The sequence below is a fragment of the Rousettus aegyptiacus genome, unplaced genomic scaffold (assembly GCF_014176215.1).
Source record: "Rousettus aegyptiacus isolate mRouAeg1 unplaced genomic scaffold, mRouAeg1.p scaffold_m13_p_17, whole genome shotgun sequence".
Taxonomy (NCBI): Eukaryota; Metazoa; Chordata; class Mammalia; order Chiroptera; family Pteropodidae; genus Rousettus; species Rousettus aegyptiacus.
The window spans coordinates 33,271,853-33,297,756 of NW_023416292.1; the positions used below are offsets into that span (position 1 = coordinate 33,271,853).

A 25,904-nucleotide genomic window follows, 5' to 3' on the forward strand; every position below is an offset into this window, starting at 1 on the left:
CATTTTTATTCTTATATAGCTGTAATAACTTATATTTATACTTTTGTATTATTTTTTACATATTTCATAAAATTTTCCAGTTATTATACTTAGCATTTAAAATAGGTAATACATTCACATGGTTCAGAAATGAAACAAATATATACAAAAAGTGAAGTCTTTTTCTCACCTTTATCTCCCATCCAAATTCCTAACACATTTCCCCTTCCTCACAAGGTAACAGATTTTTATTAACTTAGTGCAAGGGTTGACAAATGATGCATGAATATAGTCCCCCTCGTTTGTTTTTGTCATGTCTACAGATGCTTACCTTCTATAATCGCAGTTAAGTAGTTACAACTCTTTTGTTTTACAAAGCTGAAAATGTTTGCTACTGGCCCTTTATGGGAAAAAAAATTCACCAATTTCTGATTTAGAGTATTCTTTCAGCATTCTTTTTTAAAAATACAAGCAAATATGAATATGTATTCTAATTCTCCACTCCTTTCTTTTACATAAAAACTAGCATACTATACTATACTTTGTCTTTTCCTTAATGTATCTAGAAGATCTTTCAATATTAGTACTTGGAGAACTTCCTTGTTTATTACAGCTGTCTTCTAGTGCATTGTATGGATGCACAAAAATTTATTCAATGGATGGTTGGGTTACTTCTAATCTTTTGCTATTATGAACAACATCGTAATGAATGCCCTTCTCTGTTCATTATGTACGAATTATGTATATGTGCCAGTACAACTGTGGGATAAATTCCCTGAAGTGGGACAGTTGGGTCAAGGGGGAAATAAATTCTTAATTCTCGTAGAGACTAACAAACTCTTCTCTAACTGGGTGTTGGACCAAGTTATAAGCCTATCATCAGTAAAATTTTTAGTTGACATTTGTTTACCTTTTAAAAAGAGTTATTTATATTTCCTCCTCTGTAAATTGTCTGTTCCTATATTTTGCCGACTTTCTGGCAGTCTTTGGTCTTTTTCCAGCTGAACTCTACTAATTTGAGAGAGTAACTCTTTGCATATGTTTTGAGTTCCACATTATTTCTCCCTAATTTGCTATATGTCTTTTGAACAATACAAAATTTTTAACAATTACATATGCTTTCACAATATTGACATATCATAATATACTTAATCATTTCTGAATTGAAGGAGATTTAAACTATTTACATTTTTACCGTTAAGAAGCCACTCTACCATAGATAAAGTCTTCTTTAAAAAATTTCTTTGGAAAGAATTTATTGTTTTGAGATTCCTGTCTTTATCATCAGACTATCCTTAAAAAGCCTGTTCATGACAGCAGGAACAAAACAACCATTTCCTAGTCTTACCCTTAAAAAGTTTTCTCATTGTAATTTTGCAACTTTTTTAACTAAAAAGTAAATATATCATTAAAATTTTAATCTGCACTTCCTGAATTACTATTACTAGGTGATCTAACACTTTTCCAAGTTTGGTTAGTATTCCCTAACTGGGTGCGACTGGTTCATGCCTGTTGCTCATTTATTTTCTGAACTCTTAGCAGCATCCTCAGGTATTTGAATAATCTTTCTATTATGTTTGTAGTACATGTTTTCTCCTTTTTAAATCTCATTTTAAAAGTTTTTTATTATGTAGAAGCCACTTTCTTTTATAAATGTTAATGTTTAATTATTATTCGTTAGATTCTTTTGATTTCCTACTAAATTTTTATGTTAAAAAAAAAACAGTTAACTTTAAACCACCTCCCACCCCCCCACCCCCCAGAATTTAAGTATATATTTGGCAATGAAAATCAAAGTTAGATTTATCCCATACATTTTATCAATTGTTTTCTTTTCCCTTCAGCTCTATGACACTTAGGTTTGAGGGCCCTATGATTATTGCTTTATGTCTTTATGTTTGCTAGCATTAGTCTTATTTCACTGTTGCTGATCAGAATAATCCTGTAGTCTATTACAATTTTCAGACACATTGTATGAAATAAATGAAAAACGAACTTTCCCATATCATTTATATTTCTTACTCAGATAAGCTTTCCATATTATTTAGATTTCTTATTCAGAAACAGGGCATTTAAATCTATTTAATTTTCTATTTATTTCTCGGATCAAAAAGTGTGTTGGCAAATGTTTTAGTGTGAAAAGTGTATGTGAACTGTGTGGCAGATCCTTCCTTGCTAGTTTCCTATCCAACCTCCACTCTCTTTGTTCTTAATAACAGAACCTAAAAGTTTTTCAAAAAGGCAATGTATCCAAATTAAAAAAATGATACTTCCCAGCTAGCAATGATAAAGTGACAAGCAATCTGGCAATAACTTATCAGTGGAAGCTGCTTCTGGAATGGCCAATAGCACTTGTGCACTGTCCTTCTCCTTCCTTCTGGAATAAAGATTCAGTGCCCAGAAATGGAACAGCTATCATGAGAGCATGATAATGAAAACCATATCTAAGAATGGCAAAACAGAGAGCTAGAAGCAATTTGGGTCTTTGATGACATCATGGAGCTACCATATCAGTCCTACATAAAACCTCTGGACTTCTTTCGTAGCAAAAATAAAATCTCTATTTAATTAACCCGCTGATGTTTTTGTTATACACAGTGATGGTATCTACTTTAATAACGATATATCTTTCCCTATTTTAGATTCCGGGTAACATCTTTTTGTTATTGTTACTGTTATGGCTTAGAATGTGATCTCCTTTTGAGTATATTTTTAAGTTGGTTACTACTGGTGCTCACTTTGGCAGCACATACACTAAAATTAAGTTCACCACTACTGGTGTATGGGAATGTTGACAAAGTTAGCCATTTCTTATATCATGTATCTGGACACAGACTTTATTATTTGAATAATTTCTCTGTATTATTAAAATATAGGATATCAACTGTAAGAAATACTTACCATCGTCCAGTATTTTTGTCTTTTATATTTGTAATTAATCTATTTTCATTAAGAAAATTAAGATGAGCAAAAATATAAACCAAAACAAGCAAAAAACAACAAAGAAAATAAATTCTAGTAATCCTGTAATCCCAAAATATAGAGTTAACATTTTGGTGTATATTTCCCCACATTTCCATTTCTATGCACTCCTACATACTTTATTTCTTTAATTCTTAAGAGGCATATGTTCCCATTTTCTAATACCTGATAAAATAAGATGCATTTTACACTTGACAGTACTTAGGACTGTTGTAGTTTAACTGGTAGTGTTTTCTCTTTTTTAGTGGTACACAAAATAATGATGCACCTTTCACTGAATTTAAGATGAACTGATTCTAATCAGCATATCTGTTCATTTAAATATCTACAAAATAGTATAATTCTACATGTTGCTTTCTGTTTTAGATGAATATATCATGGACCTCTTCCCACATCAATTATTTATTTCGGTTTTCCGTGGCTATGGAATATTTTGGTTTATAGATGTTTAATTTAACATCAGACATTTAGATTGTTCCCAATTTTTTACTATTATAAACCTTGTTTCATCTAGTCTTTTTATACATTTGTACATTGATTTTCCTAAGAAATATTCTGTGGACTTGTAGGTCCAAAGGGGATCCGGGTCGGGCTTTTAAAAGGCAACTGGCATTTAGTTCCATATCACCTTTCAAGTATATATTAATGAATTTACAAAGCCCTGCCATGTAATGTTAATAACTATGATAATAATAGGAATGTTTGCTTTGTTCCTATATTTGAGTAGAATGACTGCTTTCCCATTAAATATAATCTCTCCTGTTACTCTTAACGAGGAGAATTAGAAATAGGACTCAGAACCTAAAAGTTTTATTTTTACTGTTCTTGTTAGAGGTAGCTCTCTTTTACTGTCATAGAAACTCCTACTATTATCAGAGAGGAAGAATTTACTATTATGTAGAATATTTACAAAAGCTATGAAAACTAATACATAAATTCATCCAGCATCATATCTATAGACATCTACTTTGGTTTATAGGATTTCTATTCACTTCTAGGCATAGCTTATCTAATGGGAACAATTTTTACCTGATCTTCATATCCTTCTATCTTCACAGGCGTGAACTGATCCATGTTATACTGGGCAAATGCACTGGTTTATAAAAAATAAAAAAAAAAGGGGGAGAGAATTATATATAAACACAAAAGGTATTTCACATAATATTAAAAGAGAATGTGAAAACACTCCCTGCTGCTTTTTCCTTTTCTCTCCAGACAACTGGTGATATTATAATGCCTTCCAGCTTTCTGTAGGAAATCCCTTCCACAGAAATCTCAGAAGTGCCTGAAGCCTGAATTCACTTTTTCCTCTCCACTCCTAAGCTACAAAAGAGCTCCCACTCAGATAATTTCTAAATTTTCAGCAATCTGATTATTGTGAATTCCAACAGTTTAATCATTTAGACAGAAGCTTTCAGTAATGCAAAATCTTAAATTGATGCACTATTTTGGAAATGTTGTCTTCTTTATTCTGGGCTCTCTGAGGCAAGACAGGGTAGGAGAAACCATAACTAAATGTGCTAGAAAGCATCTGACATGGAGAGAGTATAAGGTGAGAGTAGAGTGTAAATCTCAGGAGAACGAAAGGGAAAGTAGGAGTTATTTAAAAAAGTATAATGAATAAATAATCAAAGTACATGCCTAATAGTTTGTTGACTTGTTCTGTACTTGTTCTGTTTTGTTGACTAGATTTATGAAACTGCATTTTCAATGGTTCCCTAGTACATTTTATAAAGTTAACTAAAGTAAAAGATAAGGCAAGAAAAAAAAATGGAAAGAATCTACAGTATGAGAAAGCATAACACATTTATACTCATTTAATACATTTATTTATATTCTTATATAGTATCAGTCTTTTCACTGAATTCACTTACCAAGGGAAGAGTTTAACATCTTTCCAGCCCAATTTTAACTTACTGAGACACCAGCTAGATTACTGCTTTTAAGCAAAGCATTAAACTTTTCCTAGACTTTTCAAGAGAAACCAAAGTAACAAATATTTAAACTTTTTTTATATATCAGACAAATCTTTAATCTCCTCTTTTAAAGTTACTGCTGTGTTTTTCTTTCTTTTTCTTTTTTTTTTTTTTTACACCGACAGCACCTGGTCTTCCTAGGTCGTCTCCCACCCAAGTACTAACCAGGCCTGACCCTACTTAGCTTACAAGATCAGGCGGGGTTGGGCTTATGCAGGGTGGCAAGGCCGTAGACTATTGCTGTGTTTTTCAATGAATCATCTTATAACACCACATTCCCATGAAGTAAAATGAGTCCTAACACACTGGCTCTTTAGAAAGGAATATAAATTACATGTTCATGGAAAGAGGATTAAATATTAATTAAAAAAAACTTAAGGGGTAGGAAACAAGTAAGTATTTCATTCTAGGACATGTCCTAGGACTATATAGATTACAAACACCAACACTAAAATTTGTTAACATTTAATCTCATCTCAAGTAAATGGTATCTTCATTCTACCAGGTGTGCAGGCCTAAAACTTGGGATAACTCTTGGGTCTTGGCAGTCCACTCCCATTCCCCCTTTGGCAGTATCTTATCAAGTGAAGTAGAGTAATTTATTTCAGGTAGCACTCAAGAATAAAATTAAGAGCAACATGAGAGGCAAACTTAAGGAGCTTGCTTTGTATGACAGAGAGTTCCTTATTATTAGAAGCATTCAGATTCAATAACCATCTGTTGACAAAATGTAGATGAGATTCTCTCAATGAAAAGGGCAGATTGTAGACCGGGGTTGAACTAGCAAATCATGAATGTCTTTTTCTATGGCACATTCTATGCATCGAAGAGAAACCAGCATTACAATATACCTTTAGGGTGGTGCTTAAGTCAATGTATAATTTTCTACATCAATGTATATAATTAAGGTATCATTCATGATGACAATTATAGTGATGGTATGCAAATTTTAGGTTGGCAGAATCTGGTACCAAAATGAGTTCCAAAAAAGCATGATGGACAAGGCAGAGGATGCATGTTTCCCAGGCTGCAGCTCTTAAAATAGTTTTCTGTAGCTAAATACTCTAAATCAATTATATTTCATAACAAATGCCTTCATGTTAATTATCTGTTGCTCTGCATCAAAATCCTTGTCCCATTTCCCCACTCCACCCTTTCCCAGATATTATCCAATTTTGTTTTCCTCTTTACAAAGGAACTCTGGGCCAGCTGGGTAGAGAATAACTGAAATAAAACTTAGTATTGAAAAATAAATGAGTAGTGATAAAGCCCTAAAACAAGGGGCCTTGAAAGCTAGACAGTGTTTAGATTTGCTAGACAGTGTTTAGATTTGAAGACAAAACAAAAACAAAACAAACAGACAACCCTATATCACTGTAATGTTTTTGACAAAGACAAAATGAAGATATTTTACAAAGCTAAATTAGCTTGACAGTGATAAGGAGTCGATGACTGGGTAGAATAATCATGCTATTTTTCTATGGTTAATTCTTACTATTAAGATACTTCATGAATATCTGCTAGTCTTTGGCAATTTGAGAAACATTCTCATTCTTAACAGCAGCCTAATCTTTCTATAACTAGCAGTTTTAAAAAAAATTCAACATAAACTGAAAGAACTATAGAAGAAAACCTAAGAGCTAACATTACATTCTGCTGTAATAAGGAAAATCTATTCAAAAATAAAAAATAATTAAGACCATATATAAGCTTTAAGGAAGTAAACAACATTTTGGAGAAACACTTTTCTCCAAGGGAAAAAAAAACCCTAAAAGTGCTGAAACCTACTGCTTTATTTTGAAGTATTTTAAATTTAGTTATCAGGGTCTAGTTTACTATCAAAATAGTTTATCCAATATTAGAGTAACATTTTAAGTGGATTTATAAAGATATAACTTACTGTGCTGCCCCTTCCCTGAGGAGATTGTCATTATTAAGTAGTAGCCGGACATCTAGGAAGAAGAAAATATTAAAAGATGTTAAAATTAAAATGTTTAATAGAGGACAAACTTGAAAATTTTTAGATTTCTAGATTAGATTTTTTAAAAATCAGCCTTTGCAAGGTTAGTCTTTGGATATACTGTATCTCAAAATGTAAACAAACAGATGCTGATGTTCATAGATTTGCACATAATTATTTGTGGTACAATAATCTAACAATAAATTCTCAAGGACTTTCATGGCATATGAAAAACATGGTTTATAGAAGGTTACAGTTAGGACTGTTAATTTTGTATCTAAAGAATCCTTTAAAATTTTATTAAGAATTACAGGCTTGTTTATAACATTAGACCAAGAAAGCTGGGCACAATTAAGTCAGTGGCAGTAAAATTGCTAAACATATTTTTCTTTGAATAATCTCATGTGGGGGGCCTACAACCATTTTAAAAAGCTGTGTGTCAAGAGTCTGTCACTTTTCTTTCAGAGGAAGAGGGTCCTTGTTACTAAAAAACTACCAACAATTAACTCTAAGAGAGAAAACCAATTATAAACCAAAGGCCATCAACTGTTAAGAGTTTCTGAAAGAAGAGGCTGGCAGTGGCTCATGTGCAGCATGCCAATAAAAACCAGCCCTCATGGCCAAGTAGCTTACCAACACTTTTTTTTTTTTTTCAATTTTATCATTTTATTTTTTTAATTTAATTTTATTAGTTTTAAGTATACTACCAATTCTTAATCTAATGATTCGGTAGCAATTATTTTCATGATATTCCTATAAAGTACATTTAATCATCAAAAATAAGAGACTTCTAACTACAAAGATCATTAATTTTGTTAAGTCAAAAATTTATCTGAACTAATCAGTTGGATAAAGTTCAGATCAAAAGGAGAGTTTTCTAAAAGCTCAGTTGTTGAAAATTTACATTTGGTCAACATGGAAGAAAGACTGTGGAAAGACAGACTGCGTCTGTTTCTCTTTGCCGTCAGTGCTCAAAATTTACAAGCAAGTCTATTAATACTGTCTTGATTTTTTTAATTGCATATCTACTTATTATAGTAAATATTTACATGTTATCCTAGTTACTTTTTCATTAATTTTACCAATGGAGGTTACTGATTGCTCTACCACATGTAGGGTTTGGGTCAGCTACAGATGAGTATCACACAGTCCCTCTCAAGTAGGTAATCTTTCTCTTGCAAATTAGAATTTCAAAATACTTGCTAAACTGAACCAAGACACCCAGAGATTATGATTTTACTTAAAGGAAGTTTAAGATGAATTAATGAGATCACGATTATTGCTTTTTACTACTAAGTTCAAGATCCCTTATCTACATCTTTCATTCTGTAAGTTGTGTTAAGATAGTGAACAGTATGGAAGGTTATAAATATATTGGAATAGTGATTCCCAAACTGGCTTTGACTCAGAATCACCTGAGAGAACTTGATGAAACAGATTCCACTCTGGATCTAATGAATGAGAATCTTGAGAGGATAACACTGGAATGTGTATATTTAAAAAGTTCCCAGATGCAGTTAGTTACACCCAATGGCTCAAGAAAGTCTCCTACACTATGGCACTGCTGAGTGAAAGCACCGAAGAAATTTAAGCCATGATTTAGAATGAGAGATGTAAAACTATGAAAACGATTTAATATTATTTCTACATTTAGTATATTAAACTACTTTAAATCTTTTCTCAAATAAGATAGGGTAATGCTGGGCACGTTATTTTAACCTCTTTGAATTCCGATTTCCTTAGCTTTATTTATAATATATTATAAGGATTAGAAAAGATAGCAAGCACTCAGTAAATGCTTATTATAAGGAGGGCTTAAAATAACTAAATACTAATCTTTACTTACCATTGAACACTTCATTAAATTCCCCAGGGGGTGCATGAGTGATGAATTTAGCAGCTATGCGTACCTAGAGAAATATAATACATAGTAAGAGAACTATGAAGAGTGACAGATAAAAGGAGAAGAAATTCACAGATTATAAAATTTTCATTACATCCCTTGAAATAAAAGTTCCTGTTTAAATTTTTAGGTCCTAGTCACCTTTTATTTTCCATTACTATAATCTTCATCAAAAAGTTTTCCAAACTGGCTCTGCTCCACTTTATTTCTTTTTTAAACATACAATTTTATTTTGCGTTGCTGTAACAATTTTGTTATAGACCAAAGGAGAAAAATAAGAAAAAAAAAGGATAAAACCATCACACTACGTAAATTACTAAAGCTTTTCTATTTTTTAACGGGATTTTCCATCTGGTAAATTTATGTCATATCCCCTTCAAAACAGACAAGTGATTATGCTTCACTTCCCTTTAAAGAAATACTACATCATTCAAAGTTTACTTATGTTTTCAACTAGGTTACATTTCAAAAAAAGTATAGTAGTAAGTTGTGCTTTTGAAATATTCACTTTACTTTTTATTACATCATTCCAGAAGCGTTCAAGGACAAATAATTGCATTTCTCCTCCTGAAAGATACCTTATTCTTATCTTGGTAAGAAAGTAAGTTCTATTTGCATAGAATTTTTTTTTCCTATTTTAAAATATTTAGGATATTATTATATTTTGTATTTTAACACTTTATTAAATTTTTTAAGAACAGTTTTAGGTTCACAGTGAAACCGAGAGAAAAGTACAGAAATTTCCCATATACTTCCTATCTCCCACATGCATAACTCCCCCATTATTAACATCCTTACCAGAGTGGAACATTTGTTATAATTTATGAATTTACATCGACACATCACCCAAATACACCCAAAGGTATTACATGCATCCACCATTACAGTATCATACAGAGTATTTTGACTGCCCTAAAAATCCTCTGTGCTCTGTCTATTCAACCCTCTCTTGCCCTAGAATGTTATTTTGGTAAAAAAAAAAAAAAAAAAAAGAATGAAAATTTTAAACACACCTTGCTTTGTGTGGTTCATTTTTTTCATCTGTTTCTAAGGCTTTCAGTATATTAATAAACTGGGGCAATAATTTAATAGATGTGCATATATTTCAGTATCAAACTAGTTCTAGAATACCAGTTTCACTGCCTTTATCAAATAAACAAAATCCATTCTGGCTGAGGGTTCTGAAAGGCTAGTGAGAATTTAATTTGGGGCTGTAATTCTAGAAAAAATGTATTCTCAGTGATCTCCAGGACCAAATAGAATACTGGTTTTACTAAATAAAACTTGTTAGCTATGTTTTTTGAAATTTCCAATAACCTAAATATTACTTTCCTAGTTTAGCCCTGGAAACACTAAAAACAAATCAACAAAAAACAAAACGAAATAAAAAAAAACAAAAAATTAACTCAGAATGCACTTAGAAATAACATTTTAGATGTATATATTGATTTATCATTATCAGTAAGGATTAAGGCCTAAGAATACAGATATGTCTTAAATTAGGATCAACATTATAAAAAATAGACAGTGACATTTCCAAATTGTTTTATGTTTATTCTTTTAAAGGCCATTTTAAGTAGTTCTTAGAAACTATTCTCTAGTAACTAATTATAAATGGCAGATATAGACAAATAGGTAGAGAAAGCAAGTAAGTTTAAGTAAAGCAATTTTGATTTTAAGAATTCTACAAACTCTAAGGAGTAACTGTTTTTCTGGGATGTCTTATACACTTGAAGATTTATTAATTATATCACACACATGGGGTGTCAGACTCTCCAAACTTCAGTCAGATTCCTCTGAGCTCTCTTCTCAACAAGGCTATGTTCTTGGCCCATCTCATGTATGGGCTGCCTAGCCCAGTCTTCACAAGAATCTCGTTAGTTCTGTGAGAACTTCTCCACTCTTGAAATCTGATCAAGTTCTTCAATCCCACCTTTGATGTATAAGTCCTTAATTCTTGCCTTTAGCAAGAATTCCTCTACCCTTAATGTCTCCTCTTAGTAATTTCCAACCACTGACCCCCCTCACTCTGTTTGTTGGCTATAAATCTCCAGTTGTTTTTTGCTTTATTTGGAGATCTCTCCCCTAATGTAATAGTAGTGAATAAAGTCTTTGTATCATTTCAACAAGTGTCAGAATAATTTTTTCTTTTTAGCCTTAAGTCAGTGATTCTGAGCCTTGTCTATACAATAGAACCACCTGGGGAGCTTTAAAAATTTTGATGCCTGGGTTCCATCCACAAGGATTCTGATGTAACAGTTCTGGGGTAGGGTTTGGGCATCAGGATTTTTAAAGCTTCCTCAGGTGATTCTAATGTGCTGCCAAAGTTGAGAACCACTACCTTAGCCTAATATTAAGTGTACATCATCATAGTGGATACAAATAACATGACAAGTATATACTCAGCTTTTCAAATCTTTGCATTTTTTTCCACCTGTTAGTAAACAATGTATACAAATAATAGCCTTCAGTAAAGACTTACCAAACATTAAAAAATAACTATAATTCGAAGGAGCAAAACTGCCAAATCAGTAATAGAGATAATATACAGCACAGAATTTAAGGAGATGAATATGGGCTGGGCTGGTCTGGTCAAACAACTACTATAAGGGGGCAAAAGAGACAGTGTTTTACAAAGGAGGTAATGGTAAAATTGGAAAAAAGGTGGGGAAAAGCAGCCTTTTGTAAACAAATGAGTTTGGAAAGAATAGGGGATTTATTTGGAGACAATAAAAGGGGAGAGTAAGATGAGTCAGAAGGCAAGAGTTATAATATCAAGTCTGATTTTATTTTATAGGGAAAGGAGAACTGCTGAAGCCTTTTGAGTGGGAAGCTCCATTAATAAAAATTAATCTGTCTATGGCCATGCCACCCTGAACGAGCCTGATAATGCCTGATCTCAGAAGCTAAGCAGGGCCGGGCCTGGTTAGTACTTGGATGGGAGAAAACCTAGGAAGACCAGGTGCTGTAGATGTAAAAAATAAAAAATAAGAGACTGTAAGCTGACAAGGTCCTTGTAATCTGTGAGGTCAACCAAGGGCTGCCTCACCTAAAAAAATAAAAAAATCTGGCAGTAATAAGGAAGTACTGAAATTGTCAATACAGCTTCAAAAATCCTGGAAATCAGATTGTCCTCTAAGAGTTAACTATGAAATCAAGACAGATGCTATCAAAGCAAGATTTGTTTACTCAGTCAACAAATACCTGAAGACCTACTACTATGTGTTAGGCACTGTTTTAAGCAATGGTGGTTCAAAAGCATACAGTCCTTATGCAACTTACATTCTAGTGGGTAGACGGACAATAGATGAGATTAAATAACTAAATTACATGATATGCTAGCTAGTGATAAATGCTAAGCATAAAAACATAAAGCAGAAAAAGGGGATCTAAAATGTTAGGATTTGGAATTGGATAGGGTGACCAGAGAAAGCTTCAGTGAGGTGACTTCTGATTAAATATCTAAAGGAAGTGGAGGATACAGAAGGAGAGAAATTCCAGAATACAGAACAAATGCACAGGCCCTTTAGGCAAGAATGTGGGGAGAGAACAGAGAGAATCAGAAGAGAACAGGCAGGAGATGAGGTCAGAGAGTAAGTGGTAAAAAGGTAAAACCCCAGGTCACGGTAGGGACTTGTAGCCAGAATAAGAACTTTTATTCTAAAGATGGGAAGCCACTGAAGGATTCTAAATAGAGTGACATGTTCTGACTTCTTTTTAACCAGATCACTCTGGGTACTGCTGCCTTAAGGACAGACTGCTGGAGGGGTTGGGGAGAGAGGCAACAGCAGAGCAGGGAGACCAGAGAGGAGACTAATGCAGTAACCTAGGTGGGAAACCACAGAATGAGAGTGTGGTGAAAAAGTCAAATTCTGGATATATTTTGTGGGCAGAGAAAACAGGATTTGCTAATGGCCCACATGTGGATTGTGAGAGAAGAAGGAGTCAAAGATGACACTAAACTTTTTGGTCTGAGCAACTAATGAATGAAGATGTCATTAACTAAGAGGGGAAAGATTGCAGGGGAAGCTACAATATGCAAATTTTTGACATAAGGGATTCCTTCCAGTCCCCTCCCCGCCCAAATCTATCTAGAGGAAGAATGTCCACTTCTGTTAAAAGTTAAGAGGGTGCCTTACCCAAAGACCTGACTTGGTCTTGGTTTTGGGTATATATATTATGGAGGGAAATGCCATTAAAATGTTAGACTATATAACTTCCCTGGTCCTGACTCCATGCTGTGGAAAAATTATAATTTGATTTCCCATGTGCTTGACTTACCTGATTAAAACAATCTACTCCCTTCTGTATTTACTAAATTAGTTGTTACTCTACTTTTATACATTAGTTTCATCAGCCTAGCTAATATGAATTTGTCCCTGAGAGAGCTGGTCTTAGTATCCTGATGAATGAAGCTTTTGGGCTTAAGGGGCAGAGGACTAAGATTTGGAGAGTGGTTCTTGAGCTGCACAAAAATTGTTGGGAAGCTTATTAAAAATAGATTCCTGAGGACTGGTTCCCCCAAATTCTGATCCAGTTGGTCTAGGACAGAAACCAGAAACCTGCTTTGGAAAGAAACACGCCAGCGATTCTACTATAGGCAAAAATGTCCTAAGGTACTATCACACGATAACATTCTTAAGACAGTGTCATTGGCCTTGTCCTGAGGACTTTCCTGATTTTTAAACTCCTAAAGTCATGTTTCTCAATACTTTTGAGTTTATAACACAATTAAATACTAGAATTCTTAGTGGCACACTTTAAATAGAGAAGTTCAGAAGAGCACTAAGCTAATTTAGCAGTAATTGTACTGCAGTCACTACCAGAAAACATCAATGTTTCAGTGTCTATAGAAGCATCCGTGTTACACCATTAAACTTGATTGCTGTCTAGGGCTATGTCATTATTTCGGTAGAACTATTTGCTATCTTAACTCTACTTACTATCTACTCAAAGAAATCAAAGTGGGTAAGAGCACAGGTCTGGAAGCGAATGGCTGGCATTGTGTCTGTCCTATTACTAGTTTTGGACGCTTGGTCATTATTTTTTTTGACTTCAGATGTGCCTCCGTTTACTCAACTGTAGAATGATAATATAAGTACCTATATTATGGGAATGTTCTGAGATTAATACAAGTTAATGTGTACAGTATCTAGTATATAATAAGCACTTAAGTTATCTAGAGGCCAAATAAGTCACAGGCAAAGTTCTCTCATATTCCAATAAACCCCTATCTTTCTTTGGTGTAGTTTGGCCTTATGTTATCTTCCTGCTTATATGTTATACCAGGACTTACACTGTCCACTTAGTTGAACATTCTATCTCACAGACACTCCCCTATAATAAATATGTATGTGTAGTTATAGCAAAGATAAGCTCTACGTATAGTAGTGTGAAGGATTCTGGCAAATCAATGAAAATGTAAAAACAGAGGCTGGAGGCAAACAGAACAATTAAAAATGATGTTAAAATAATTCAAGCATAACGTCCTCAATGAAGGTAATGGTAGAAAGAATATGGACACGTTGGACATATTAAGTGAAAAGCATACCTGCCTGTATTTGTGTAGAACAGAAAATATACAAAAACAAAACAAAAAACCCTGGTATATTGGCTGCCTCTTTGGGAACTAGGTGGCTGGAAAACAGGGGTGAAAAGGGAATTTTTACTCATGCCCTTTCCTACCATTTTAATTTTAAACATGTGACTACAGTTCTTATATAACTAAAATATTTTTTTAAAAAAACTAATGAAAATGGAAGAACAGAATCTAACGATAGGCAGGAAGAATTAACAGGACTGGAACACAACTGACTGAAGACGAGAGGAAAAGCTAAGAGTGAAAAAGATCCTGCTGATGTTCTGAGCTTGTGTGACTCAAACAGAACAACACTGGAATGAATGGAAATGCTGAAATTGGCAGGAGGTTCTGATGAAAGAAGGAAAAATAATATTAAATATTTAAAATATTAAAATCATCACCTAATTCAGAAATCCCCAAGTACTCAAATTGTCTTCAGTATCATGACTAATTTCCCCTATCTAGGGTTTTTCTTTGCAAGAGCTGATCCATATAAGGACTTTAACTCTACCTTCCCCACCCCCCAAGAATATGGGAGAAGTTTGTACAATGGAAAGAGAAAAAAGCAAATGATACCCAATCCCACAGTGTTATGTTTTCTGAGCTCAAAAGGAGAGAACTTAGAAATGAAGGAAATACTTTGATTAGGAGTTTTACGAGGCTTGAAGTATAAATACACGGTCATTTTGGTATGCCTAAGGGTTTGCAGCTTTATGTTATTTACTGCAAAAAATGATCCCAGGAGGGTCAAATGGTCCCAAGAGTGGCTAGGCAGAGCACCAGTAATGGCAGCAGATGCTTAGGCACAATGAATGCCCAAGAGGTACCCAGGATATGGACACATTCCGGAACACAAGAAATACCTAGGGATTCCAGAAATAATTTGGGGGGTGGGGTGGGGAGAGATCAGGGAGCATGAGTTGGGGAGATATGAAAATGAATGAAGGTGTGATTGGTCTGTTTCACAGAAATAGGCTGTGCCTATAATATGTACGTGGTCCAATGCCAGGTGTTAGATAAAAAGACATGATTTCAGTTACCAATGAATTCAGTTTGTTATCAGGACAAATGTGCAAAAGCAGACAATGACAGAAACTCTGGGAACATTTTAATGTTTCAATTTTTAAAACTGATTTTTAAAATTAGAGTTTGAAAAAGTTCAATAAACTTTTTTCGGTGGGTTTGATCCAATTCCCTTTACCTTCCTATTTTAGCAGAAAACTGAAGCCCACAGATGTTAAGTGATTTTTCTAAAATTGAACTGGTGGCTAAAAGCACAGCAGGGAGAGGTCAGATCTCCAAACACTCAGAATCATTCTTTCCCTCTATATCACAATACCTCATTTATAATTCATTAAATGGATACCTCTATTCTGTGTTTTTCATTCATGGCTATGTGCAAAAAAAGCGTAGTGAAAAAAGCATGGCTTCAGAATCAGACAAACCTGAGGTTTGAATTTCCTGACAAATTATACTCTGCTTAGCATTAAGGCTCGTCCTAATAAAACAGCTAGATGTTCTGGAAGAAATTGTAATAAATGTATACTCTCAACCAAAGATTGGGCATCTGAGTTTGTACCTGCTTAGGCTTTATGTTCCTGTCCAAGAATTTTGTAACAGACTATCGAAATACTAATCAGCACAACTCACTGAAAAAAGGGAAGATAAAAAAGAATATCTGTGTTCATACTAATTGATGACCTGTTAGAAAATACCCATGACAAATAAAATTTTGGGCTCACTTCATCCTATAAAGGTAACAACTCATTTGGTAAATTAAAGAGGTAATACAAAATCAAAGGAAATCCAGTTTATAAGTGTATTTTTCATGAGTTCTAACAGAGCCCTTTTGTATTTATATACAACATTTTCCACATCTCCCCTAAATAATTTTGACAAACTTGTTTCTCAAAAAGTAACTTAAAAACATTACTGTTTAAACTTAAAATATAGAGATCTATTTTTTTAGTTATGGTATTTTTGAGGTTGTACACAAATATTCCACTAGTTAGGTGAAGGGAAAATATACTAAACTCCCTTCTTTTCAGCCTTAATACTTCCCCTGCATTTGTTTTAAAAATGCTGAATCATGAAATAAAGGAAACAGACAGTGCAAAAACCCCAAACATGTAGTTCATCTCATATTTTAAGTTTCCTAATTATGGTATCTAGTCCTTTTGGTCTTGTTAAGCATTTGGAACCAAGTAACTGAAGAGTCTAAGAAGAGTAGAACTCATTCTCAGAAACTGAACTCCAGGATAAGACTAACAGCATTTATTTCTGCAAGTTATTGCACTTTCAACTTCCTGTTTTATTTAGGCAGCTCACCATGACCATTTCAGGTAACAACACATATGTTAAAAAACCCAACTTCCTCTTTATAAAGTGATACAAAATTCAGCAGTTAGTTATGAGAATGGTTGATCTTACCAGCTTTTAGAGAAATACTTGCAAGGAAATCAGAGCCCATCATCACCAAGTTTACCTCTGGGTTCACTGCTTTCAGAAAATGTAACAAAGATGAAAGGCAGTATTAAAATATATTTGGCACCATGACATGCATGCTTTTAACACCCAAAATGAAATGCAGTTCAGGTCTTAGTTAAAAAGAGAAAAAAATGGAAACTTTAGAGTTCCTTTAAAGAAGAATCAATACAAAGGCTGAAAATATCTTATTTTTAAAAATTTGTTTGTAATGTACCTTGGCTGTGAAAATTTTACAAGACAAGAATCTCATTTAAAGGATACTTATTGTTTACGAATGCTAAGATATTCATATCAACAAGTCTTGTTGGACAAATACTTCCTTAATTTTTGGATTCATTAAAAGGAATCAGAAGCCTGGAGGAAAACGGGGCAAGGTAGGTAGGTATGCAGCTGAAGGAGAACTGAAGAAATCTTACAAGTCAAACCCCTTCCCTTGTACTTACAGATCAGTTCAATCTCTTTGAGAATAAGAATCTAATAAAATTTTAGTAATCTCAAATCATACGGATTTATTATGAGACGTTTACTATATCAGTTATTCTTAATTATCCATACTAATGAAGATAATGTGGTTAATTTAAAAAACTGTTTACCAAATATGAAATTCATCAACATTTTATGGCAGATTTACCTTAATAATTTTGATTAGCTTGCTAAGTCATTTTTAAAATTAAGCAACAAAAGAGGTATGCTGGAAGATAAGAGGAATCTGGTCACAGACCTGCTATTTTAAAATCAAGACTATTAATGTTATTATTAAACACTGTCAATATCCAAAGACATCTTAATTTGCATTTCAAAATACATATATATCTTCCCAAGTTTAAATAATAAGACATTCTAACCCAGTGTCAAAATCAACGACCTAACAGCACTAGTAGTACTGCTGGGGCGCCAAAGTTTATTATTATTTAAATTCTTAGTGAAATTTTATTATAATTTTTGCTAATATTTTTGCTTAAAATAAGTGAACCATCAGTTGGGCTAACAAATGTTTTGTTATACCATGATTTCCACTGTAATTTAATTTCACCTGAGTCATAACTATTTGTCTTAAAATAAGCGTTTATTACAGCTTTCTCTCCAGCATAAGTTCATATATAAGATGCTCCCCCCCCCAGACTTACACATTTATGAGAACTTCCAAGAAACAGACAATTTAACGCTAAAGTGTTGTTCAACAGCTTTTGAGTGTTTAGCACATTCTTCAGCATTTCAAAATACCATACCATATTTGAGTATAATATACCAAATTCTGTACAAAGGACTGCTAGACCGCATATAGTCTCCTCTATCATCACAATCTCTTTTATTGAAAAAGAAAGCGCCCAGATAACGTTTATAGAGCACACAAGGGTGCACATTTGTAATGTGCCACTGTGGGAAACAAAAGACATAATTCTTGTCCTTTAGCGAGTCACCTAGTGAAATCATTCCAATTTCTACAAGGCCCTAAAGTCACATAGTTAAGGCAAAGCCTGACAAATTGTTAAGGTGTGCAGCTGTTAGAAAAAAAGTTACCCAAGTAACAGAATATGCTTTTCTAGTTAAAATGCTTTTGAAGAAATAAGTACACAAATAACACGATGACAAATTCAATATGATCAAAGACACCCCAGTGGAGCATCAACGGCAGGATGCTTTGTCCAGACTTGAATGTGTTAACGTGAGGTTTTTGCGCTATATATATATAAAAAAAAAAAAACCCTTATGGAGTATTTTAAAAATCTGTTGGCTATTCAAAAAATCGAAAACTATTTTTCAAAAATTATCGTTAAGAGGATGTAAGACGCCAAGAATGGAGCCACCGCGAGGGCCCTATGTACACACACACACACACACACACACACACACAATCAAGGGAGTGTCTACAGGAAAGAGTGGTGTTCAAACGCTGAATCAAATGTCCTGAAGGTTACACATTACTGTGAATTAGTTCACCCTATAATAAGTACAAAAGAGGTGGATGTGTCCAGAGGCGGATGACACATGGGGACCTCTCCCTGTCGAGGAGTCGTGACAGCAAAATCACTTCCTGGGGAAGGAGGAGCAAAAAGGAAGTCAAGAGGCCACTCTGACCAGGAAGTGACTCGCCCTAAACTAGCCTCAATCATATCTAAAAATGGGGGAGGGGGATGAGGCGAGCCCTAACAGCTAAAGGCGGTAAAATAACTGCTTCTTGATACGTCGCGACATCACTATCGCCGCCTCTCTTAATTATAGGGAAGAGTCCATAGTCAGGATTTAATAAGGCAAGTCTCCTCTCTTTCAGGAAAGCCACTGGGCTGTGCCTCAGGCCCGGAAGGAAAAGAGAGTTGAGGAATGGGGAACTGGGGCCACCACGAGCCAGAGAAAAGCCCCTCAAAAGGAAAGCGTCCCAACTGCGGAGACCGTATGCCAGCAAGAGCTAAGAAGCTTCTTTCTCCGGGGGGACACTTACAGGGTTCCCACTGCAGCAGGGTCGAGCCCCTGCTGCCTTTTGCGGAAGGAGGTGACAGAGAGAGGCGGACCCCTTACCTTCTCCTCATCCGACACCCGATCCTCGAAGTCGGCCATCTTGGGCAGCTGTGGCCCAGCCCGGCCCCGGCGCGAGGCAGGCCGGGAAGGCAGCCGAGTGATGGAATCACCGCGGGGGCCGTAGGAAGGACCCGCCCGGAAACGCCGACTGAGAAGGCGCCATGTCAGTTACGGGCGGGAGTAGGGGGGATGGCTCTGAGCGCCAGCGGCCCAGGGAGTGCGCTTTGCCTTAAATGACTTTCAGTCTGTTAGCTTTCTCACTGAGTTTCATTCATTCCCCCATTCAGCTGTGGGACGCGGGAGAGTGTTTCGACTGTTCTTGGCGCCCGAGCTCCATCCGACCAAACAGCGGTTGCTACTCCTATAGGTTTTCCCAGTACCAGTGATTTCCATGGCAGCCGAGTCCAAAAGTCTAACGGTTGCAGTGCCCCTCCTCGGTCAGTAGCTTTTCTAACCCCAGGAAGGGGGGGGGGGTTAAAGGTGACCCTCACTTGTATGGAAGCAAAATCACTTCACTCCGAGGGCACATCTCAGTCTAGTTCCCCCAGAATAGGTGCCGCTGTCCGTCCCTTCCCGCCCTTTCGAAGGAATAGGTAGCCCCTGTCCTGCGGCGCTCCGCCTTCCAAATATCGGTCTCCGTTCCCTGGTACCCAGCCTTCCCAGAGGCCGACTTCGGGTCCGCCACAATCCCAGGATTCCCGACTCCCGGTTTCCTGCCCTTCTCCCCTCCCAGCTCCCGGCGCCTGAGGGAGCGGCAAGATGGCGGACGGTGACGGCTTGAGTGAAGCAGCGACTGCTGCGGCTTCTCCAGCACCTGCCCCCGGCCTGAGCCCGCCGCCGGGCTGGAGGGAACGGCTGCGGGCCGGGCTGGCGGGGACTGGGGCCTCGCTGTGGTTCGTGGCGGGGCTGGGGCTGCTTTACGCTCTGAGGGTCCCGCTGAGGCTGTGTGAGAATTTGGCAGCGGGTGAGAGGCCCAGACCTCCCCGGGGACGGGTGGGGAGCCAGGAGAGGTGCCGGGGCAAGGGCTAAAGAGCGGAGACTCAGTAGTCACTGGAGGGTCTCGGAGAGTGAGTCGGTGGTGCGCGACCAAGTGGGGTCCCCCTCCCCCACCTTGGGCCGCAACTCCGCAGCTGACTGTCAAACCCGAGTTGCAGCTCCGGGCTCCTCCCTAGAGCTCTTAAGATCCGCCCTCTGTGCCCCGTCCTCGTTTACCCGAGGAAAAGCCACCCGATAAGCTGTAAGCTTCAGGTGGTAGGACTGATGAGAGCATTTTCCGACTTGGATAAAGAATTTATATACACCTCCACCGTTGGCAGGATCCCTTGAAAATCATTCCTTTGAGACCCCGCGGCTCAGCTGAGTGCCCACACCCCAGACGACAAAGACAAGCGTTTGCATATTCCTAGATCTAAAAGAAAAAAATGCCACGATCTCAGCCAACCATTCTCATGTTTTAAAATAGTTCTATCAAGACACACTTTTCCTCATATTTTTGTCTTTATTACCTTGAGTAATAAAAAAGTACAGGAAGTAGAGAGCCACAAACAGCAGTGGGTTCTTGGTTCTTTGAACATTTGAAGAGAGTTTGCTGTGTAGTCTGGGCTGAAATACAGACTTGTGAGAAGTGATGATGCCCGTGGGGTCTGCAAACACTACCCTTTAGTTGTATCCAGGACAAAATGGATGGAAGCCAGGGCCTTTTACCGTGTCATTAACAATATTTCAAGCTCTGAACAGCAACCTCAGAACAAGATGAAAGTATTTATGTTATGTGATGACTGTGACTGTCAATATCGTGGTTTATTTTTCTGCACCAAGAAAAGGCAAATGTCTCCTTTTCTATTCCATGAGATGACCTGAAAGACCCTGAAACAGTATGCCAAAATATTTTGTGCTTTTTAGAACATAGTAATATGTAAATTCAGATATATCTTACACACTAAACAAGCTAAATAAACTGACCTTCTAGACTTTGAAAGTTAATTTGGTGTCTGTAACAGGTTATGAAGTGCTTACTAGTGTTTTTAATACTCAGTGAAATGAAATTCATTGAGTTTACCATTTATTTTTCTCCACGTTAAATAGATACACCTTTTAGATGAGAGTAGTTGACTATAATACATTTTTATTTCTTTCTCAAACCCAAAGTATTTATGAAAATTATTTGAAGTGAACAATCTGATCTAGGCTTTCAGCCAGTCAGGTGCACTGGAGAGGGGCAGTCTCAGTTTGTTGCTGTTCTCTTTGGGCTATTTTCCCTCTCTAGCTGACTACCAAATACATTGTTTCCTTCCCTCTAATTTGAACCACTGGTTTGTGTCTCACCAAAATAATCAGGGAGCTTTGTTAAATCTTTGTAACAGAATGTTTGTTTGGCTTATCCTTATAGATTTGCAAAAGTTCTTATCTAAATTAAGATTTATAAATTATTAGTTTTATTCTCAAAGAAAACTAAATTATCTCATTTTGACTTGCTTATTTAACAAATCAGCATTCTTAAATCTTACCCTTACATGTGCAAAGGCATTTTTAAGATATGATACAATGGGACTTTAAAGTAGTTTTTAAAAAATTACAACTTAAATGAATCTAGTAATAAATGTTAATGGACTTATGTTCTTCCACTCTTATTAAACACACCTGTGTATTTGTAACTCAAGTACTTTGAATTTGCATTTTTAAACTTTGATTTTTTTTTTTCCTTTTGGCAGTGACACTATTTTTAAATTCATTGACACCCAAATTCTATGTGGCACTTACAGGGACATCTTCTTTGATATCAGGACTAATATTTGTAAGTAGTTTCCATTACTTTCATGCTTTGGTATTTATTTAAAGATCAACTCTCTTTACATGGTTACAGTAATTATAGATACTTGTAGATGATGTGTTCAGCATTTGAAAAAACACTGCCTCTCCCTCCACTTTTAGAAATTGACAGTATTCATTTGCCTATAAATTATTGTAGGGGATTGGGAGGTAGGTTGCAACTAAATGCCTGCAGGGCTCAACATGGTAACAAAAATGAGTGTGACATGGGCAGAGTATAAGAACTGAATTCTTTACTTACTTTGAGGACTGGGTAAACTGGAAAATGTGTAGTGCTCCTTCTAGGAAGGGCTAACGCTTATAGTTGCCAGGTAGACTTACGGACCATTATTACCAGATCTTACAATTTTCCAAATGATTTCAAGAGAACCTGGGTATACAAGTTTTTATATAAAATCTTGCAATACTTTAACGTGGCAACATTGAGCAGACTAAAAATTTATCTGTGTCTTGATTAAAGCCTGTACAGGCTGCGGGTTATCTTCTCTGGAGTATTTAAGAGCAGGGATTTGGAGTCAGGCTAACCATCACTTTAGTGGTATGACTTAGAGCATGTTAATTTTCTGTGCCCCAATTTCCTCCTGTGTAAACTGAGGGTAATAATAGAAAATACTTCATAAGATTATGAGAACTAAGTGAGATATGTGTGTAAAACTTGTAACAACCTGGTAGCTAACTCGGAGTGAACACTTAATGAATTTTGGCTATTTTGGTGAGAGGTTCCACAATAAAGAAACCTGTTTAACTTTAATTTAGTTTTTCCTTGTCTTATTTAACCAAGCTAGCATTTTTAATTAAAAAATTTTTTTTTAATTTTATAATTATTATTAACATCCCTAGCAACTAGTGTTTCCTAGTATAAGCTTTGGAAAAATACTACTACAGATAAAAATCTTAGGAAGTATTATGACATTCATGGCCAATGAATTTTTCTGTATTTTTTTTTCTTATCTCTAGGTGGTGCTCTCCAGCTGTAGTAGAAATAATGGCATTTGTATTGGAGTGTTTAGACTTTGTCTTTTTTTTTTTTTTATAACGACTAGTACTTGACCATTTTGTTTAAGTGAAATGCCAGACAAGAAAGGGATTTTTCTCCTGACTTAAAAAAATTATCAGGAATTCAGGATGAAACTGTGGGTTAACATAAGCCTCAATATTTATTGATTCATAAAGCCCACTCAAAATTAAGCATATTTTAGCATACTTAGTCAATAGTATATAAAACTCTAAAGAAAATAAACTATTTTTGAACAACGATGTAATAGAAAAAGCCTTGGTTTCAGAACCAGAAGATGTGGTTTTGAGTTTTAACTCTGCCCCTTACCAGCAGTTAACTTTGGGCAAGTCATATAAATTCTCTGAGTCTTAATCTCATATATAAGAGGGGAGAAAACTTAAATATATATTATACATCTTATCTTTCAAATTTTTTAAATTAGGCAATAGAAAACATTTTAAAGGTTAAACTGTCATTACTCTTGCAATATTAATGAGTTTTCATCAGCAAAGGTTGTGTTTATAATTTCTTTTACCACCCAGAATTGTTAAACTTGTACACACACACTTACATACACACACACACACACACTATAGAATGATTGGAAGGCAGTCTGTGTATTGGCTAGAAACTCTGAAATTAGGCAGACCTAAGTAAGAACCCCAGTTCTACCAAGTCCTAGTGGTGTGAACCAGAGCTAGTTATTTAAACCTGGACTATATGTCATCTCTAAAATTAGTCGTTGTAAGGATTAAATGATATAATGCATGTAAAGAACTTAGCACAATGGTTAATAAATATTGGCAATTATTATCATTGCTCATTTAATTTGTGTTAAAAAGTTGACTCTAAACTAGAAGAAGACTCATAACATTATATTAACATCTACCTATACCTCATATAGTGAAGGACAGTTTGTAATTGTTGCCTTTGTGATTACTGTCCCTGACTATGATCCAATATAAATCTTATCTTTTCTGTCACGTGAATAATTTCTGCTTGTGTGATTTCTTCTGGTTGTTTTAAACAAGTTTCTTTCTACTTCTTAGTAAAACATGGTAAAAAACAAACCAGAGCCATATTTGGTGGTGCTAACTCAGTAAAGTGAGCAGAAAGAAAAAGCTATTCTAGATTGAGCATAAAACATTAGTGGCCTGATAGAATAAAGTCTGCACCTTGATTTCCTAGCAATGTCCTGTAAATGCTATAGTGTTTAGTCAGTAGAGTAATTGGGCTGCAATGTAGTGCAAAATGACTGTATATGTTTGGCACCATTGTAACATATTCTATTGTTTCCTGAAGCAAACAATAACATTCCTAAAGGTTCGAAAACAGAGTGTGTGTGTGTGTGTGTGTGTGTGTGTGTGTGTGAGAGAGAGAGAGAGAGAGAGAGAGAGAGAGAGAGAGAGAGAGAGAGAGATGGCCTTTAGGTAGTTGTGGTTGTGTTTGTTTATTCTTTAAAAAAATAATAATATATTTGTCCATTAATTTCGCAGGAGGTTAGTCAGTTGATTTTTTAAGGGAAATAGTCTATAAATAAGAAGAGGAAGATGTTATTGTACAGTCAAAACATAGAAAACTAGTTACTAGTTATTCAAACAGTTTTAAATTATAAAGTCCTTTCATCTCTGAGGCACTCTTCTAGGTGTTGGGGATGCTATGGTAAGCAGACAAACACAGATTCTATCCTCATGGAATTTGGTCTAGAAGGTGATTATGGACATTGATTAATTCATTTGACAGTTTTTATTGAATACCTACTAGGTGCCACACACTGTTTCTAAGCACTGGGCTTATAGCAGTAAACAAAACAAAAAAGTCCCTGTCCTGATGGAGCTTACATTATATTAGAGCAATATGTAATAAAAGATAAGTAAAACAAATAGTATGTTCTTACTATTAGTGATAAGTGCTAAAGGAAGAAAATGAAGCAGAAAAAGTCATATGAAGTGTCAGAGGAGAAGGTTGAAATTTTAGACAGGGAAGCAAGTGAAGGCCTCATTGAAATAGGGATTCTTTAGTAAAGATCTCAAGGAAATGAGGAAACTAGCTGTGCTGTTTGTGTTACTTCTTCCTATAGGGGTAATATGCTTGGGAGCTTGAAGAATAGCAACAAAATAAGTTGTTTAATAAGTACAAGTGAAAAGATTACTCTGAAAGAAAAACACAAGATCCAATGGGAGTACCTAACACAGCTTTCTGTTCCATGGTTCAGAAAAAAGTTCCCCAAGGTTGTGTCATTTAAGCTGCAACCCAAAGGAGCCAGGTGGAGGGAGTCAAGAAGGTTGGAGTGTCCAAAGTATGAAACGTTCTGCTAGTTCACAGAGCTGCTTTTGATTCCTCTTTTTGAAGCAGAAAGAAATGAGTATCTTGATTTTTAAAAAAAATTTTTCAATTACAGTTGGCATACAATATTATATTAGTTTTAGGTGGGCACCATATTGATTAGACATGTATGTAACTTATAAAATGATCACTGGTAAATCTAGTACTCATCTGACACTACACTTAGTTGTCACAGTATTAGTGACTATATTCCTAATATCCTGGTTTTTAGATGGTTCAACCTGACTCTTAACCTATATTAACAATACTGGCAAGCACTGGAATAATACTTTATTGCTCAAAAGACACTTATAATTCTTGTTAACCACATTTAATAAATAGAACATTAAAGCTCTGAGAGGTTAGAG

At 35.6% G+C, this 25,904-nt stretch overlaps 2 protein-coding genes and 1 pseudogene across 6 annotated transcripts in view; 2 read left to right on the forward strand and 1 right to left on the reverse strand.

Annotated features, from left to right (window-relative positions):
• The window catches only part of CAPZA1 (capping actin protein of muscle Z-line subunit alpha 1), a 31,772-nt gene extending 11,680 nt beyond the window's left edge, over positions 1 to 20,092 (reverse strand). Inside the window, exons 1-4 of the mRNA XM_016124319.2 lie at positions 19,386 to 20,092; positions 8,744 to 8,807; positions 6,838 to 6,889; positions 3,991 to 4,054 (exon numbers count right to left, since the gene is read on the reverse strand). Of these exons, the coding sequence (XP_015979805.1) occupies positions 3,991 to 4,054; positions 6,838 to 6,889; positions 8,744 to 8,807; positions 19,386 to 19,424 (219 nt within the window). The 5' untranslated portion in view covers positions 19,425 to 20,092. The remainder of the gene's footprint in view (positions 1 to 3,990; positions 4,055 to 6,837; positions 6,890 to 8,743; positions 8,808 to 19,385) is intronic.
• LOC118613164 lies at positions 11,656 to 11,774 on the forward strand (annotated as a pseudogene).
• The window catches only part of ST7L (suppression of tumorigenicity 7 like), a 207,135-nt gene continuing 200,203 nt past the window's right edge, over positions 18,973 to 25,904 (forward strand). For 2 of the 5 annotated variants that reach the window (XM_016124315.2, XM_036235250.1), the window contains exons 1-2: positions 20,125 to 20,349; positions 22,097 to 22,179. In XM_016124315.2, the coding sequence (XP_015979801.2) occupies positions 20,145 to 20,349; positions 22,097 to 22,179 (288 nt within the window). In that variant the 5' untranslated portion in view covers positions 20,125 to 20,144. Of the gene's footprint in view, positions 19,549 to 19,729; positions 19,823 to 20,118; positions 20,350 to 22,096; positions 22,180 to 25,904 lie in introns of those variants that run through there. The other 3 variants (XM_016124312.2, XM_036235249.1, XM_016124316.2) reach the window with 3 other exon arrangements.